Below are 13,965 nucleotides of genomic sequence, written 5' to 3' on the forward strand. Positions count from 1 at the left end.
GAGTCTAAATTTTATTTCCAGGCTGATAATCGGAAGAGACATAAAGAAGAAAATAATGATCATCTCGATGACTTTAAAGCTGCAGAACACGCTTGGCAGAAGCACAAGCAGCTCAATGAATCTATCATTGTTGCCCTTTTTCAGGGTCAATTCAAATCCACAGTACAGTGCCTCACCTGCCACAGAAAGTCTAGGACATTTGAGGCGTTCATGTATCTGTCTCTACCACTAGCATCTACAAGTAAATGTACATTACAGGTAAGTTTAGGATTGAGAGAAAATGATTTGTTGAAGAAAAATTCTGTTCATATGCACATAGAGGTGTACTTTATTCAGTAATTTATTTCTCTTGTTTTCCCCATAAACATTTTACAGGTTAAAACTTAAACAAAAATTTTGTTTTAATTAGGCCTCTGTAGATTAGGAAAAAACCAGCATTTTTAAAAAGAAATTTTCCTTTTTAAAAGATATTTTCCTATAAAATATTCTTTTAGAGTTAATAATTTTTTTTAAAGTTTGTATTTATTGAAGAAGTTTTAAAAGTTAATTTGGAAAATTGTATGTTGACTTTAATTTAGGTACAGTTTTATAGGAATTTGTTCTACATGGGTATGTCAAATAAATATGTTTTGCAGACAACAGCGGTGTGATTTAGAGAGCTTGTTGACACCCTTTAGTGTTGGCTTCCTGTTAGTCAGAACTTCCGAGCCACCAGGTAGAAGTTCCTCAGTGCTCTCAGGGCATGCAGGACTTCTTCCCTCCACCATTGGCAGCACCACCACTCGCCACACTCTTTGTCACTGTCAGCTCCCATCTGGGTCTGCATCCCTCACTAGATCATAAACTTTGTGGGGGCAGGAACTGTTTTGTAATAGTTTACTGTTGTATTCCTCATGCCTGGCAGAGTAACTTATTGAATAGATGCTCAGGAATACTGTGTTGAAAATATTAACAAGTATCTACTACTTGTTTTTGCCTCTAGGATTGCCTTAGATTATTTTCCAAAGAAGAAAAACTCACAGATAACAACAGGTTTTACTGCAGTCATTGCAGAACTCGACGGGATTCGCTAAAAAAGATAGAAATCTGGAAGTTGCCACCTGTACTTTTAGTGCATCTGAAACGGTAAAAGGGACACATTTTTCTTAGTGTTTAGTACTTTTTAGATGAAGGACTTCTAAGTCTTTTATTCTAAACACTTTGTTTTACTACCTGCTTAGGATGTATAACAAAGGAAGATCATCTGGTTAGGGTATCTCTAGGGAAACTAGGCAGAAATGATGAGATTCTAGTTCACCTTAGTGTCTGTAATAACAGGGCAAAGTGACAGCATCACTCTTTCATATAATTCTGTTTTTAAAAATCTGTGAAACTAGTGGGGAGGGATAGATTGGGAGTTTGAAATTGACATGTACACACTGCTATATTTAAAATGGATAACCAAGAGAATTCCCTGGTTTCCCAGTGGTTAGGACTCTGCACTTTCACTGCTGAGGGTGTGGGTTCAGTCCCTGGTCGGGGAATTAAGATCCTACAAGCCACGCAGCACAGCCAAAAAAATTAAAAATAAAAAATAAATAGATAATGAGTAAGGACCGACTGTAGAGCACAGGGAACTCTGCTCAATATTCTATAATAACCTAAATGGGAAAAGAATTTGAAAAAGGATAGATACATGTATATGTGTAACTGAATCACTTTGCTGTACACCCAAAACTAACACACATTGTTAATCAATGATAATCCAATATAAAATTTTAAAAATAAAATCAGTGAAACTAAATTATTGCATTTCAAATATGAAAATTTTAAATCATTACAAAGCATTCAGTGAAAATGTATAAAAATAATGTTATACAATATAAATAACACACTATTAGATAAAATTTATCATTCAAACAATATAGTAAACATAAAAAATACTGTGCTGAAAATGAAATATATGAGTTTTTTTAAAGTATAATTTTTAAAGATAAAACATTAAGGATGCCATTGTAGAGTGCAGACATATTTTTGCCCATATTTTTCCAGCCAATGAAAAAGATCTGGACCTATAGCAGTAGAAGAATAATGGCGAGAGAGTTGTAAAACACGTGCCAGGTCTTTTGCTCTGATTCTTTGTCTTTATGGTATCCATCTGTGGAGTGACAACTTTAAGTCATTTTTTGGAAAAACTTTAAAAGGAAGTTTCATCTGTTTATTGAGAGCTCTAATTTTTGTTTCAAAGAAAGCATTTCTTTTTAATTTTTTGTTTCCTCTTATATTATTGGAGATTCTTAGGCAGTTATTTATGTTAATTTCCACATTGATATATTCAAATTCTTCTTGTGTAAATTTTCTAACAAAAGCTTATATCAGTTGTCCTTTTCTGCTTCTTGCAGATTGTGGAGGTATAAACATTCTATAAATGATTACACATTTGTTCTGTTAAGATTTTTAATGCTGTGTATTACTCTTGGAGAATATCTAAAAGTATAAATGGTTCAGAGTTCATTTTTTAAAAAATAATTCTGAAATAACCAGTATTTTGGTGTTTAAAGAAGCAGAATATGTCAGGATAATGGAATGCCATTATTTCAGTCACTAATTTATGTGCTTGCAATTACCAGCTCTAGTGTCCCCAAAAGTACAAGCTTAAATCTAGAGCAGCTCTCCTCTGTCATTCCTCTGTACTTTTGTGGTGATTAGCATTATAAATGGGGCTTTTCATAACTTTTTACCTTTGTAGAAGACTAATCTAATAGCTTTAGCTGGGTCTACGGATTAAGGGACCAAGGTATGGCCCTACCTCTACCACTCTAGCTGTTTGACCGGCGGTTAGACATTTAACTCATTATTGATGGGGGATTTTTGCAGAAACTAACGCCTGCGGCTGGCGATTTGTTATGTAAATGAATATTGAAATGCCTACAGTCAATACGTTCGGGTAACAAAAGACGTATTAATACGTCTCTGGTCAATAATGTGTTAATATCTGTGTACGGCAGTTTCTTCATTTGTAAAACAAATGAAACCAAGTACAGCAAGTCCCCTATATACGAACGAGTTCTGTTCTGAGAGTGCATCTGTAAGTCCAATTCATTTGTAAGTCCAACAAAGTTAGCCTAGGTACCCAACTAACTCCACTATATAGTAATAGGCGTTACTGTAATAGGTTTATAATACTTTTCACACAAATAATACATAAAAAACAAACACAAAAAACAAACACAAAAAATAAAACAGGGCTTCCCTGGGGGTGCAGTGGTTGAGAGTCTGCCTGCTGATGCAGGGGACACGGGTTCGTGCCCCGGTCCGGGAAGATCCCACATGCCGCGGAGCCTGCACGTCCGGAGCCTGTGCTCTGCAACGGGAGAGGCCACAACAGTGAGAGGCCCGCGTACCACAAAAAAATAAAATAAAATATTTTTAATCTTACAGTATAGTACCTTGAAAAGTATAGTAGTACAGTACAACAGCTGGCATACACGGGCACATTCACGTCTTTGGAAGTTCACAATTTGAAGATTCGTATGTAGGGGACTTACGTTATCTTTTTCTTCTTCTTTTTTTCTCTTCTTTTTTTCTTTTTTGGCTGCACCATGCGGCATGTGGGATCTTAGTTCCCCAACCAGGGATCGATCCCACGCCCCGTACATTGGAAGCGCTGAGTCTTAACCTCTGGACCACCAGGGAAGTCCCAAACCAGGTGTCTTTAACAGGTCCCTCCACTATTAAAATTCTGATTGTGTGTTTGAAATGGATTTTATGGTCCTGTCTAAAAATCTGGATTGTTAATGAATGAATTAGGGTTCATTCTGATGTCTTTGGTCTGTCAGTGTAATTGCTGTAATGTTATGCTCTACAGTTTTTCCTATGATGGCAGATGGAAGCAAAAATTACAGACATCTGTGGACTTCCCATTAGAAAATCTTGACTTGTCACAGTATGTTATTGGTCCAAAGAACAATTTGAGGAAATATAACTTGTTTTCTGTTTCGGTAAGTATCTCATTAAACTAAATACAGTTTCTTTAGAAGCAAACTAAAAAACCCAGTTTCAAGTGGTTCCTTACCTCATAGGAAAGTAAGAGCAACATAAGTCTTTGAAATTATTGACATATTTTAAATAATTCAATTTGATTTGATTTTCTGTCTTGTTTGGCACAGAATCACTATGGTGGGCTGGATGGAGGCCACTACACTGCCTATTGTAAAAATGCAGCAAGACAGCGGTGGTTTAAATTTGATGATCATGAAGTTTCTGATATTTCCGTTTCTTCTGTGAAATCTTCAGCAGCTTATATCCTCTTTTATACGTCATTGGGACCACGAGTAACTGATGTAGCCACATAAGGAGAAGTAGGTTATAAGCTAGTTATCTTTTAACAGGCTGAGCAACACAATTCTTGAAATGCTTAAAGATTCTGGATAGCTATAGCTGGCCATTTAAAGGAATTCTAGGACAGTGAGAGTTGTGTTACTATACCATATACTTCAGGTCAGTGCTATTATCGAACAACTGACCAAGCACATTTAACGAGTATTGCAGTAAGCATTCCTTACAGGTACCATTTATTTCAAAACAACTTTTTTAGTTTGCTCCAAAGTTAAAATAATTAGCTAAGCATAATTATTCTACTGGTCTAAAAACCATTGTATCCTTTATTTTCCTTTTTACTGTTATGGCCTTTTCACATTTCTAAATCCCAGCTTGATCTATGAATACTCTAGAATGATGTAAAACAGATGATAGGAATGTATGTGTATATATTTATTGCACACTTGCACATCAAATCGATGTACATAGTATAAGATGTGGTCCTTTTGTGAAGCCTAGAACTCAGAGGATTGCTTTTTTTTTTCTTTCCTTTTGGCCTATTCTGAGTAATTGCAGTGCTTTCTTAGGCAAATGACAGGGCAAAGCTATTTTTCTGTTGGCTTTGGGCTGTATTTGTGCACTAAATCTTTATTCTAAAAAAATAAATGGAAACTTTTCTTTAATTTTTTAAATGAGAATTTTCATTTACACCTACATTAAAATCTTAATGAGAAAAATAATTTAAAACCCTGTAAGTGTTCTGTCTTTAATTTTATATTATTAAACATAGAACAGTAGAATTACAGATTTTATACATACACTCTTTATACCACTACAATGACTTAAAATTTAGTACACTTATTCCTTTGCATCACTTGATTCCACTCATCCTTTACCTTGACCCTGAACTGCACATAGCACTTATGATGCGCTCAGAGTTGGGAGTCAGAGTAAAATACAAATAACTTAATGCCCAGACTCATTCTATCAAGAGTAGTAGAATTCTTAGGATTAAGATAGATAAAAAGAGATGAGTCAGACATGACTGCAAAGTGAACTGCATTATAAACCACATCTTTACAAAGTGATGTATTAAAAGGGATAGAGGAGCTTAGAATTTATCATTTACCTCAGGGACTTGGTTGTTATAGGTAAAGTCAATATATAAATATAAAAACAAGATTCTAAAGGTGCTTCTGAAAGATGTCACCATTAGTGGACACTCAGGAAGAAGATGAAAGGAAGGTGTTGAATTGTGAAACTGACAACTTTTCATGTTCTACAATTAGTCTGAGAGATTATAGTTTCTTGCCTAAATTATCTGAACAATTAAATATTTTCAAATCACATTCCTAACCTCACAGAGCCACTTGAACAAAAGTTATTTTGGTTTAGCTCCATGAAGTATCTTTGGAAAATAATTTGTTGGATATATATAATTATTATGAGATAGTTTATGATAAAAATAATACACACTAATAAACACTGTACTTTGAAACCTGAACATAATACTTATAATCTGATTGCTTTGAAGGTCCCCATTCGTTAGCATTGCATCATTTTCATGCTGCCTTTTTCAGTGGGCCAGGACCCATCTTTTTATAGACTTACCTTGTGAAGGTTGCGTAACATTCCAGAAAGACTTAAAAATGTCAGTGACGCAAGTAAGTTGCAAGAGTTTTAATGACAAAGCAAAACTTAAGTACCAGGTTCTAATTGCTAGTTTTGCAATTTTCAGGAAACACCATTTTCCTAACTCTTGCGTTTTTGTATAGGTATAGAAAAGGGCTGGCAGCTATAGAACAGGAGATATGCTGTAGCAGTTTGAACTGAAGTATCTGGAATCTCACTGACTCGTGTGTCATCAAAGTTATACCAGGCGTGAGTCACTGAGTTTTTGCAGAAAGCAGTGTAGTGGCCACCATCCAGATCACCAGAGTGGTTCTAGGGGAGAAAGGAATGTCACACAGTATTTACATCTGAATACTTTAAATATTAGAACCCAAATGATAGGGCCAAGAAATATTTTTATAATTGTCCCTTATACTGGATTAAAAGCTAAATCATACATTATGTTAAATCATACATATAGCCTGACGACTGGTATATTTTTCATGTCACTGAAATGGTTATATATTGTGTCCATAGATTATTTAATAGACTGTGAATGAAATAGGATAGTATTTGGCATCTTCTAATATTTATCAGTTAATACTTACTGAGCACCAACTGTACATAGAGTATTAAACGTCAAAGGAAATTTTAAAATAAGAAAATAGTCATGTTTCCTAAATGAGCTTATAGTTTAATTTTGAAGACAGTCTAAGATAGACATGAAAAAAGATATTTAACATTGGAACAAGACATTAAAACAACTGCATACTGCTACCACACAATTTGAGGAGGTTGTACAGCAACAGCTCCCTTGGTCATCCAAGGCCCAAAAAAGAACCTGTTCTATTCTCTTTTTCCCATGTCTTCCCTAACCCAGTAAAGCAATGTTTGAAACAAAGGCATTGGAGAACTTCACTTCTCAGAAGGTGGTATGGCATAGAGCAGGGGTTGACAAACCATTTGCGCATGGGTCAAAGCCAGCCTGCTGCCTGTTTTTATATGGCCTGTGAACTGAGAATGCATTTTATATTTTTATATGGTTGAAAAAAATCAGAAGAATAATATTTTGTGATGTGTGAAAATTATATGAACTTCAGATTTTTCAATGTCCTTAAATAAAGTTTTATGGGATCACAGCCATGCTCACTTGTTTATGTTTTTAAGTGGCTGCTTTCACACTACAACTGTAAAGTTGAATAGTTACAAGAGAGACTATAGAATACATGGCCTGCAAATCCTAAAATATTTACTATCTAGCTTTTTAAGTTTGTTGACCCCTGGGGTAGAGGGAAGAAAATGGATTTTTCTAGTCAGTTCTATGAATTCAGCTCTAATACTGCACAATGACCTTAAGGAAATTATTTAACCTTTCTGAGCTTTAATTCCCCTATCTTTTAAAATGGGTAATAAGACCTTGTCTTATACAACTACTGTCTCTCTTATAGTGCTAGCACATAGGAGGTACTTATTACGTGCTCCCTTAGACCTTCATCTTCCCCACATCTCCTGTTAACTCTTAGAGAAATATCCCAAAGCTGACATTTTAAAGATTCAGACTCTGGTCCTGGTCTTGGCCATGTGACCTTAAGCTGATATGCTTAAAATTCCTTATTTATAAAATGGTGCCCATAATAGTGTGATGTAATTTGAGAAAAACAAAACATCTGGTGGATCCAGATGATGAAGTAATGTTCTAAAGTGACTACACAGATTATGGCTGGAATATGTTCTGTTCTGATGACAATGTAAACAAACAAAATTGACATAGTAGAATAGGGCAGGGTGAAGCATCATTCTAGACTTCCATTCTCAGTAATTTTGGCAATTAGCTAGCCTGAAAGCCTTAGTTATGAAACTGTAAAGAATGCTCGATAGGGACTTCCCTGGTGGCAGAGTGGTTAAGAAACTGCCTGCCAATGCAGGGGACACAGGTTCGAGCCCTGGTCCAGGAAGATCCCACATGCCGCAGAGCAACTAAGCCCATACACCACAACTACTGAGCCTGCACTCTACATCCCAGAAGCCACAGCTACTGAGTCCACGCACCTAGAGCCCATACTCAGCAACAAGAGAAGCCACCGCAATGAGAAGCCCATGCACCACAACGAAGGGTAGCCCCTGCACACCATAACTAGAGAAAGCCCATGCGCAGCAACGAAGACTCAACCAGCCAAAAAAAAAAAAGAATGCTGGATAAAACATGGTAAATACCCTTTGAAATATATGGCTAACTTTAAAGATTGTATAGTGAGAGTAATCTCCAGGGTCCAAGAACAGAGTAAATAAAAGATGAGCATGATGTGTGGTTAATGCTGTGACTGCCTGAGAGCAAAGACAGTTTCTGGTCCCTGGAACCACAGTGCTTGGGTTTTAAAGGTCACACAAGGGCTGGAGGTAAAGTCCTAAGTCCCTGCAAGGTGAGGAGTTGGATTGAAATCCACACACATAGCCACAACCTCTTAAAGGGAGGCACCCTCAATAAAAGAATAAACTAGGGGGGGGAACAAATCCACCCTCCAGTGCTTAGCTTAGCTTAGGCTTTGGGTACAAAGAATAAAAGTCATTCCTGGAAAGTCGTTACCACAGACCTGGCTTCTCTTTGGTTGGGGATTCAAATTTACACTACTGTGTCTCAGAATCCTGTGAATTTAAGGTAAGAATGAAAAGTGTTTTGGGGTTGCTTGGCAAAAAGAATTACTTTCTGATTGATGCACCTTAATTCAGGCTACACAGGATACCCACATATAAAAACCCAGTGATGCTGAACTCACAATTCAGTATTACAGAGCATACAAGGAAACAATTCACCATGAGTAAGAGTTAGAGGGCAATAAATAGCAAGATTAAAAACTCCAAGGGGACGTGGGAAAGATGGCGGAAGAGTAAGACGCGGAGGTCACCTTCCTCCCCACAGATACACCAGAAATACATCTACACGTGGAACAACTCCTACAGAACACTACTGAACGCTGGCAGAAGACCTCAGACCTCCCAAAAGGCAAGAAACTCCCCACGTACCTGGGTAGGGCAAAAGAAAAAAGAATAAACAGAGACAAAAGGATAGGGACGGGACCTGCACCAGTGGGAGGGAGCTGTGAAGGAGGAAAGGTTTCCACACACTAGGAAGCCCCTTCGCAGGCGGAAACTGTGGGGGGCGGAGGGGGAAAGCTTCGGAGCTGCAGAGGAGAGCACAGCAACAGGGGTGCAGAGGGCAAAGTGGAGAGATACCCGCATGGGGGATCAGTGCCGACCAGCACTCACCAGCCCGAGAGGCTTATCTGCTCACCCACCGGGGCGGGCGGGGGCTGGGAGCTGAGGCTCAGGCTTCAGTTGGAGCGCAGGGAGAGTCCTGGGGAGCGCAGGGAGAGAGGCCTGGGGTTGGCGGCGTGAACACAGCCTGCAGGGTGTTAGTGCACCACGGCTAGCCGGGAGGGAGTCCAGGGAAAAGTCTGGACCTGCCGAAGATGCAAAAGACTTTTCTTTCCCTCTCTGTTTCCTGGTGCGCAAGGAGAGGGGATTAAGAGCGCTGCTTAAAGGAGCTCCAGAGACGGGCGCGAGCCGCGGCTAAAAGCGCGGACCCCAGAGACAGGCAGGAGACGCTAAGGCTGCTGCTGCCGCCACCAGAAGCCTGTGTGCGAGCACAGGTAACTATCCACAACCCCCTTACAGGGAGCCTGTGCAGCTCACCACTGACAGGGTCCCGTGATCCAGGAACAACTTCTCCGGGAGAACGCACTGTACGCCTCAGGCTGGTGCAACGTCATGCTGGCCTCTGCCTCCGCAGGCTCGCCCCGCACTCCGTGCCCCTCCCTCCCCCGCGGCCTGAGTGAGCCGGAGACCCTGAATCAGCGGCTCCTTTAACCCCGTCCTGTCTGAGCGAAGAACAGACGCCCTCCGGCAACCTACACGCAGATGTGGGGCCAAATCCAAAGCAGAGCCCAGGGAGCTGTGCGAACAAAGAAGAGAAAGGGAAATCTCTCCCAGCAGCCTCAGAAGCAGTGGATTAAAGCTCCACAATCAACTTGATGTACGCTGCATCTGTGGAATACATGAATAGACAATGAATCATCCCAAATTGAGGAGGTGGACTTTGAGAGCAAGATTTATGATTTTTTCCCCTTTTCCTCTTTTTGTGAGTGTGTATGTGTATGCTTCTGTGTGAGATTTTGTCTGTATAGCTTTGCTTCCACCATTTGTCCTAGGGTTCTATCTGTCCGTTTTATTTTCTTCTTTTAAAAAAATTTTTTTCTTAATACTTATTTTTTATTTTAATAACTTTATTTTATCTTCTTTATTCTTTCCTTCCTTTCCTCCTTCCTTCCTCCCTCCCTCTCTCTCTCTCTCTCTTTCTTTCTCTCTCTCTCTTCCTTCCTTCCTTCCTTCCTTTCTTTCTTGCTTGCTTGCTTGCTTCTTTTTCTCCCTTTTATTCTGAGCCGTGTGGATGAAAAGCTCTTGCTGCTGCAGCCAGGAGTCGGTGCTGTGCCTCTGAGGAGGGAGAGCCAATTTCAGGACACTGGTCCACAAGAGACCTCCCAGCTCCACATAATATCAAACAGCGAAAATCTCCCAGAGATCTCCATCTCAATGCCAGCACCCAGCTTCACTCAACGACCAGCAAGCCACAGTGCTGGACACCCTATGGCAAACAACTAGCAAGACAGGAACACAACCCCACCCATTAGCAGAGAGGCTGCCTAAAATCATAAGTCCACAAACACCCCAAAACACACCACCAGACATGGACCTGCCCACTAGAAAGACAAGATCCAGCCTCATCCACCACAACACAGGCACTAGTCCCCTCCACCAGGAAGCCTACACAACCCACTGAACCAACCTTAGGCACTGGGGACAGACACCAAAAACAACGGGAACTATGAACCTGCAGCCTACAAAAAGGAGACCCCAAACACAGTAAGATAAGCAAAAGGAGAAGACAGAAAAACACACAGCAGATGAAGGAGCAAGATAAAAATGCACCAGACCTAACAAATGAAGAGGAAATACGCAGTCTACCTGAAAAAGAATTCAGAATAATGATAGTAAAGATGATCCAAAATCTTGGAAATAGAACAGGCAAAATGCAAGAAACATTTAACAAGGACCTAGAAGAACTAAAGATGAAACAAGCAACGATGAACAACACAATAAATGAAATTTAAAATACTCTAGATGGGATCAATAGCAGAATAACTACAGCAGAAGAATGGATAAGTGACCTGGAAGATAAAATAGTGGAAATAACTACTGCGGAGCAGAATAAAGAAAAAGGAACAAAAAGAACTGAGGACAGTCTCAGAGACCTCTGGGACAACATTAAACACACCAACATTCGAATTATAGGGGTTCCAGAAGAAGAAGAGAAAAACAAAGGGACTGAGAAAATATTTGAAGAGATTATAGTTGAAAACTTCCCTAATGTGGGAAAGGAAATAGTTAATCAAGTCCAGGAAGCACAGAGAGTCCCATACAGGATAAATCCAACGATAAATATGCCAAAACACATATTAATCAAACTTTCAAAAACTAAATACGAAGAGAACATATTAAAAGCAGCAAGGGAAAAACAACAAATAACACACAAGGGAATCCCCATAAGGTTAACAGCTGATCTTTCAGCAGAAACTGCAAGCCAGAAGGGAGTGGCAGGACATATTTAAAGTGATGAAGGAGAAAAACCTACAACCAAGATTACTCTACCCAGCAAGGATCTCATTCAGATTTGATGGAGAAATTAAAACCTTTACAGACAAGCAAAAGCTGAGAGAGTTCAGCACCACCAAACCAGCTTTACAACAAATGCTAAAGGAACTTCTCCAGGCAAGAAACACAAGAGAAGGAAAGACCTACAATAACGAGCCCAAAACAATTAAGAAAATGGGAATAGGAACATACATATTGATAATTACCTTAAATGTAAACAGACTAAATGCTCCCAACAAAAGACACACATTGGCTGAATGGATACAAAAACAAGAGCCATATATATGCTGTCTACAAGAGACCCACTTCAGACATAGTGACACATACAGACTGAAAGTAAGGGGATGGAAAAAGATATTCCATGCAAATGGAAACCAAAAGAAAACTGGATTAGCAATTCCCATATCAGACCAAATAGACTTTAAAATAAAGAGTATTAGAAGAGACAAAGAAGGACACTACATAATGATCAAGGGATCGATCCAAGAAGAAGATATAACAATTGTAAATATTTATGCACCCAACATAGGAGCACCTCAATACATAAGGCAAATACTAACAGCCATAAAAGGGGAAATCGACAGTAACACATCATAGTAGGGGACTTTAACACCCCACTGTCACCAATGGACAGATCATCTGAAATGAAAATAAATAAGGAAACACAGCTTTAAATGATACATTAAACAAGATGGACTTAATTGATATTTATAGGACATTCCATCCAAAAACAACAGAATACACATTTTTCTCAAGTGCTCATGGAACATTCTCCAGGATAGATCATATCTTGGGTCACAAATCATGCCTTGGTAAATTTAAGGACATTGAAATTGTATCAAGTATCTTTTCCGAACACAACGCTATGAGACTAGATATCAATTACAGGAAAAATTCTGTAAAAAATACAAACACATGGAGGCTAAACAATACACTACTTAATAACGAAGTGATCACTGAAGAAATCAAAGAGGAAATAAAAAAATACCTAGAAACAAATGACAATGGAGACACGACAACCCAAAACCTATGGGATGCAGCAAAAGCAGTTCTAAGAGGGAAGTTTATAGCAATATAATCCTACCTTAAGAAACAGGAAACATCTCGAATAAACATCCTAACCTTGCACCTAAAGCAATTAGAGAAAGAAGAATGAAAAAACCCCAAAGTTAGCAGAAGGAAAGTAATCATAAAAATCAGATCCGAAATAAATGAAAAATAAAGGAAGGAAATGATAGCAAAGATCAATAAAACTAAAAGCTGGTTCTTTGAGAAGATAAACAAAATTGATAAACCATTAGCCAGACTCATCGAGAAGGGAGAAGACTCAAATCAATAGAATTAGAAATGAAAAAGAAGTAACAACTGACACTGCAGAAATACAAAGGATCATGAGAGATTACTACAAGCAACTCTATGCCAATAAAATGGACAACCTGGAAGAAATGGACAAATTCTTAGAAATGCACAACCTGCCACGACTGAATCAGGAAGAAATAGAAAATATGAACAGACCAATCACAAGCACTGAAATTGAAACTGTGACTAAAAATCTTCCAACAAACAAAAGTCCAGGACCAGATGGCTTCAAAGGTGAATTCTATCAAACTTTTAGAGAAGAGCTAACACCTGTCCTTCTCAAACTCTTCCAAAGTATATCAGAGGGAGGAACACTCGCAAACTCATTGTACGAGGCCACCATCACCCTGATACCAAAACCAGACAAGGATGTCACAAAGAAAGAAAACTACAGGCCAATATCACTGATGAACATAGATGCAAAAATCCTCAACAAAATACTAGCAAACAGAATCCAACAGCACATTAAAAGAATCACACACCATAATCAAGTGTGGTTTATTCCAGGAATGCAAGGATTCTTCAGTATACACAAATCATAATCAACGTGATACACCATATTAACAAACTGAAGGAGAAAATCCATATGATCATCTCAATAGATGCAGAGAAAGCTTTCAACAAAATTCAACACCCATTTATGATAAAAACCCTGCAGAAAGTAGGCATAGAGGGAACTTTCCTCAACATAATAAAGGCCATATATAACAAACCCACAGCCAACATAATCCTCAATGGTGAAAAACTGAAAGCATTTCCACTAAGATCAGGAACAAGACAAGGTTGCCCACTCTTACCACTCTTATTCAACATAGTTTTGGAAGTTTTAGCCACAGCAATCAGAGAAGAAAAAGAAATAAAAGGAATCCAAATTGCAAAAGAAGAAGTAAAGCTGTCACTGTTTGCAGATGACATGATACTATACATAGGAAATCCTAAAGATGCTACCAGAAAACTACTAGATCTAATCAATGAATTTGGTAAAGTAGC

At 38.6% G+C, this 13,965-nt stretch overlaps 2 protein-coding genes across 3 annotated transcripts in view; one reads left to right on the forward strand and one right to left on the reverse strand.

Moving 5' to 3' along the window:
• The window catches only part of USP8 (ubiquitin specific peptidase 8), a 59,417-nt gene extending 54,435 nt beyond the window's left edge, over positions 1–4,982 (forward strand). For both annotated transcript variants that reach the window (XM_082649711.1, XM_082649710.1), the window contains 4 exons: positions 22–258; positions 983–1,125; positions 3,848–3,980; positions 4,149–4,982. In XM_082649711.1, the coding sequence (XP_082505837.1) occupies positions 22–258; positions 983–1,125; positions 3,848–3,980; positions 4,149–4,334 (699 nt within the window). In that variant the 3' untranslated portion in view covers positions 4,335–4,982. The remainder of the gene's footprint in view (positions 1–21; positions 259–982; positions 1,126–3,847; positions 3,981–4,148) is intronic.
• An 828-nt stretch (positions 4,983–5,810) lies between these two features.
• The window catches only part of USP50 (ubiquitin specific peptidase 50), a gene marked incomplete at its 5' end in the record, with an annotated part of 31,266 nt that continues 23,111 nt past the window's right edge, over positions 5,811–13,965 (reverse strand). Inside the window, one exon of the mRNA XM_082649538.1 lies at positions 5,811–6,243. Coding sequence (XP_082505664.1) covers positions 6,052–6,243 — 192 coding nt within the window. The 3' untranslated portion in view covers positions 5,811–6,051. The remainder of the gene's footprint in view (positions 6,244–13,965) is intronic.

The sequence above is a fragment of the Grampus griseus genome (assembly GCF_964374135.1).
Source record: "Grampus griseus genome assembly, chromosome: 2".
Lineage (NCBI taxonomy): Eukaryota > Metazoa > Chordata > Mammalia > Artiodactyla > Delphinidae > Grampus > Grampus griseus.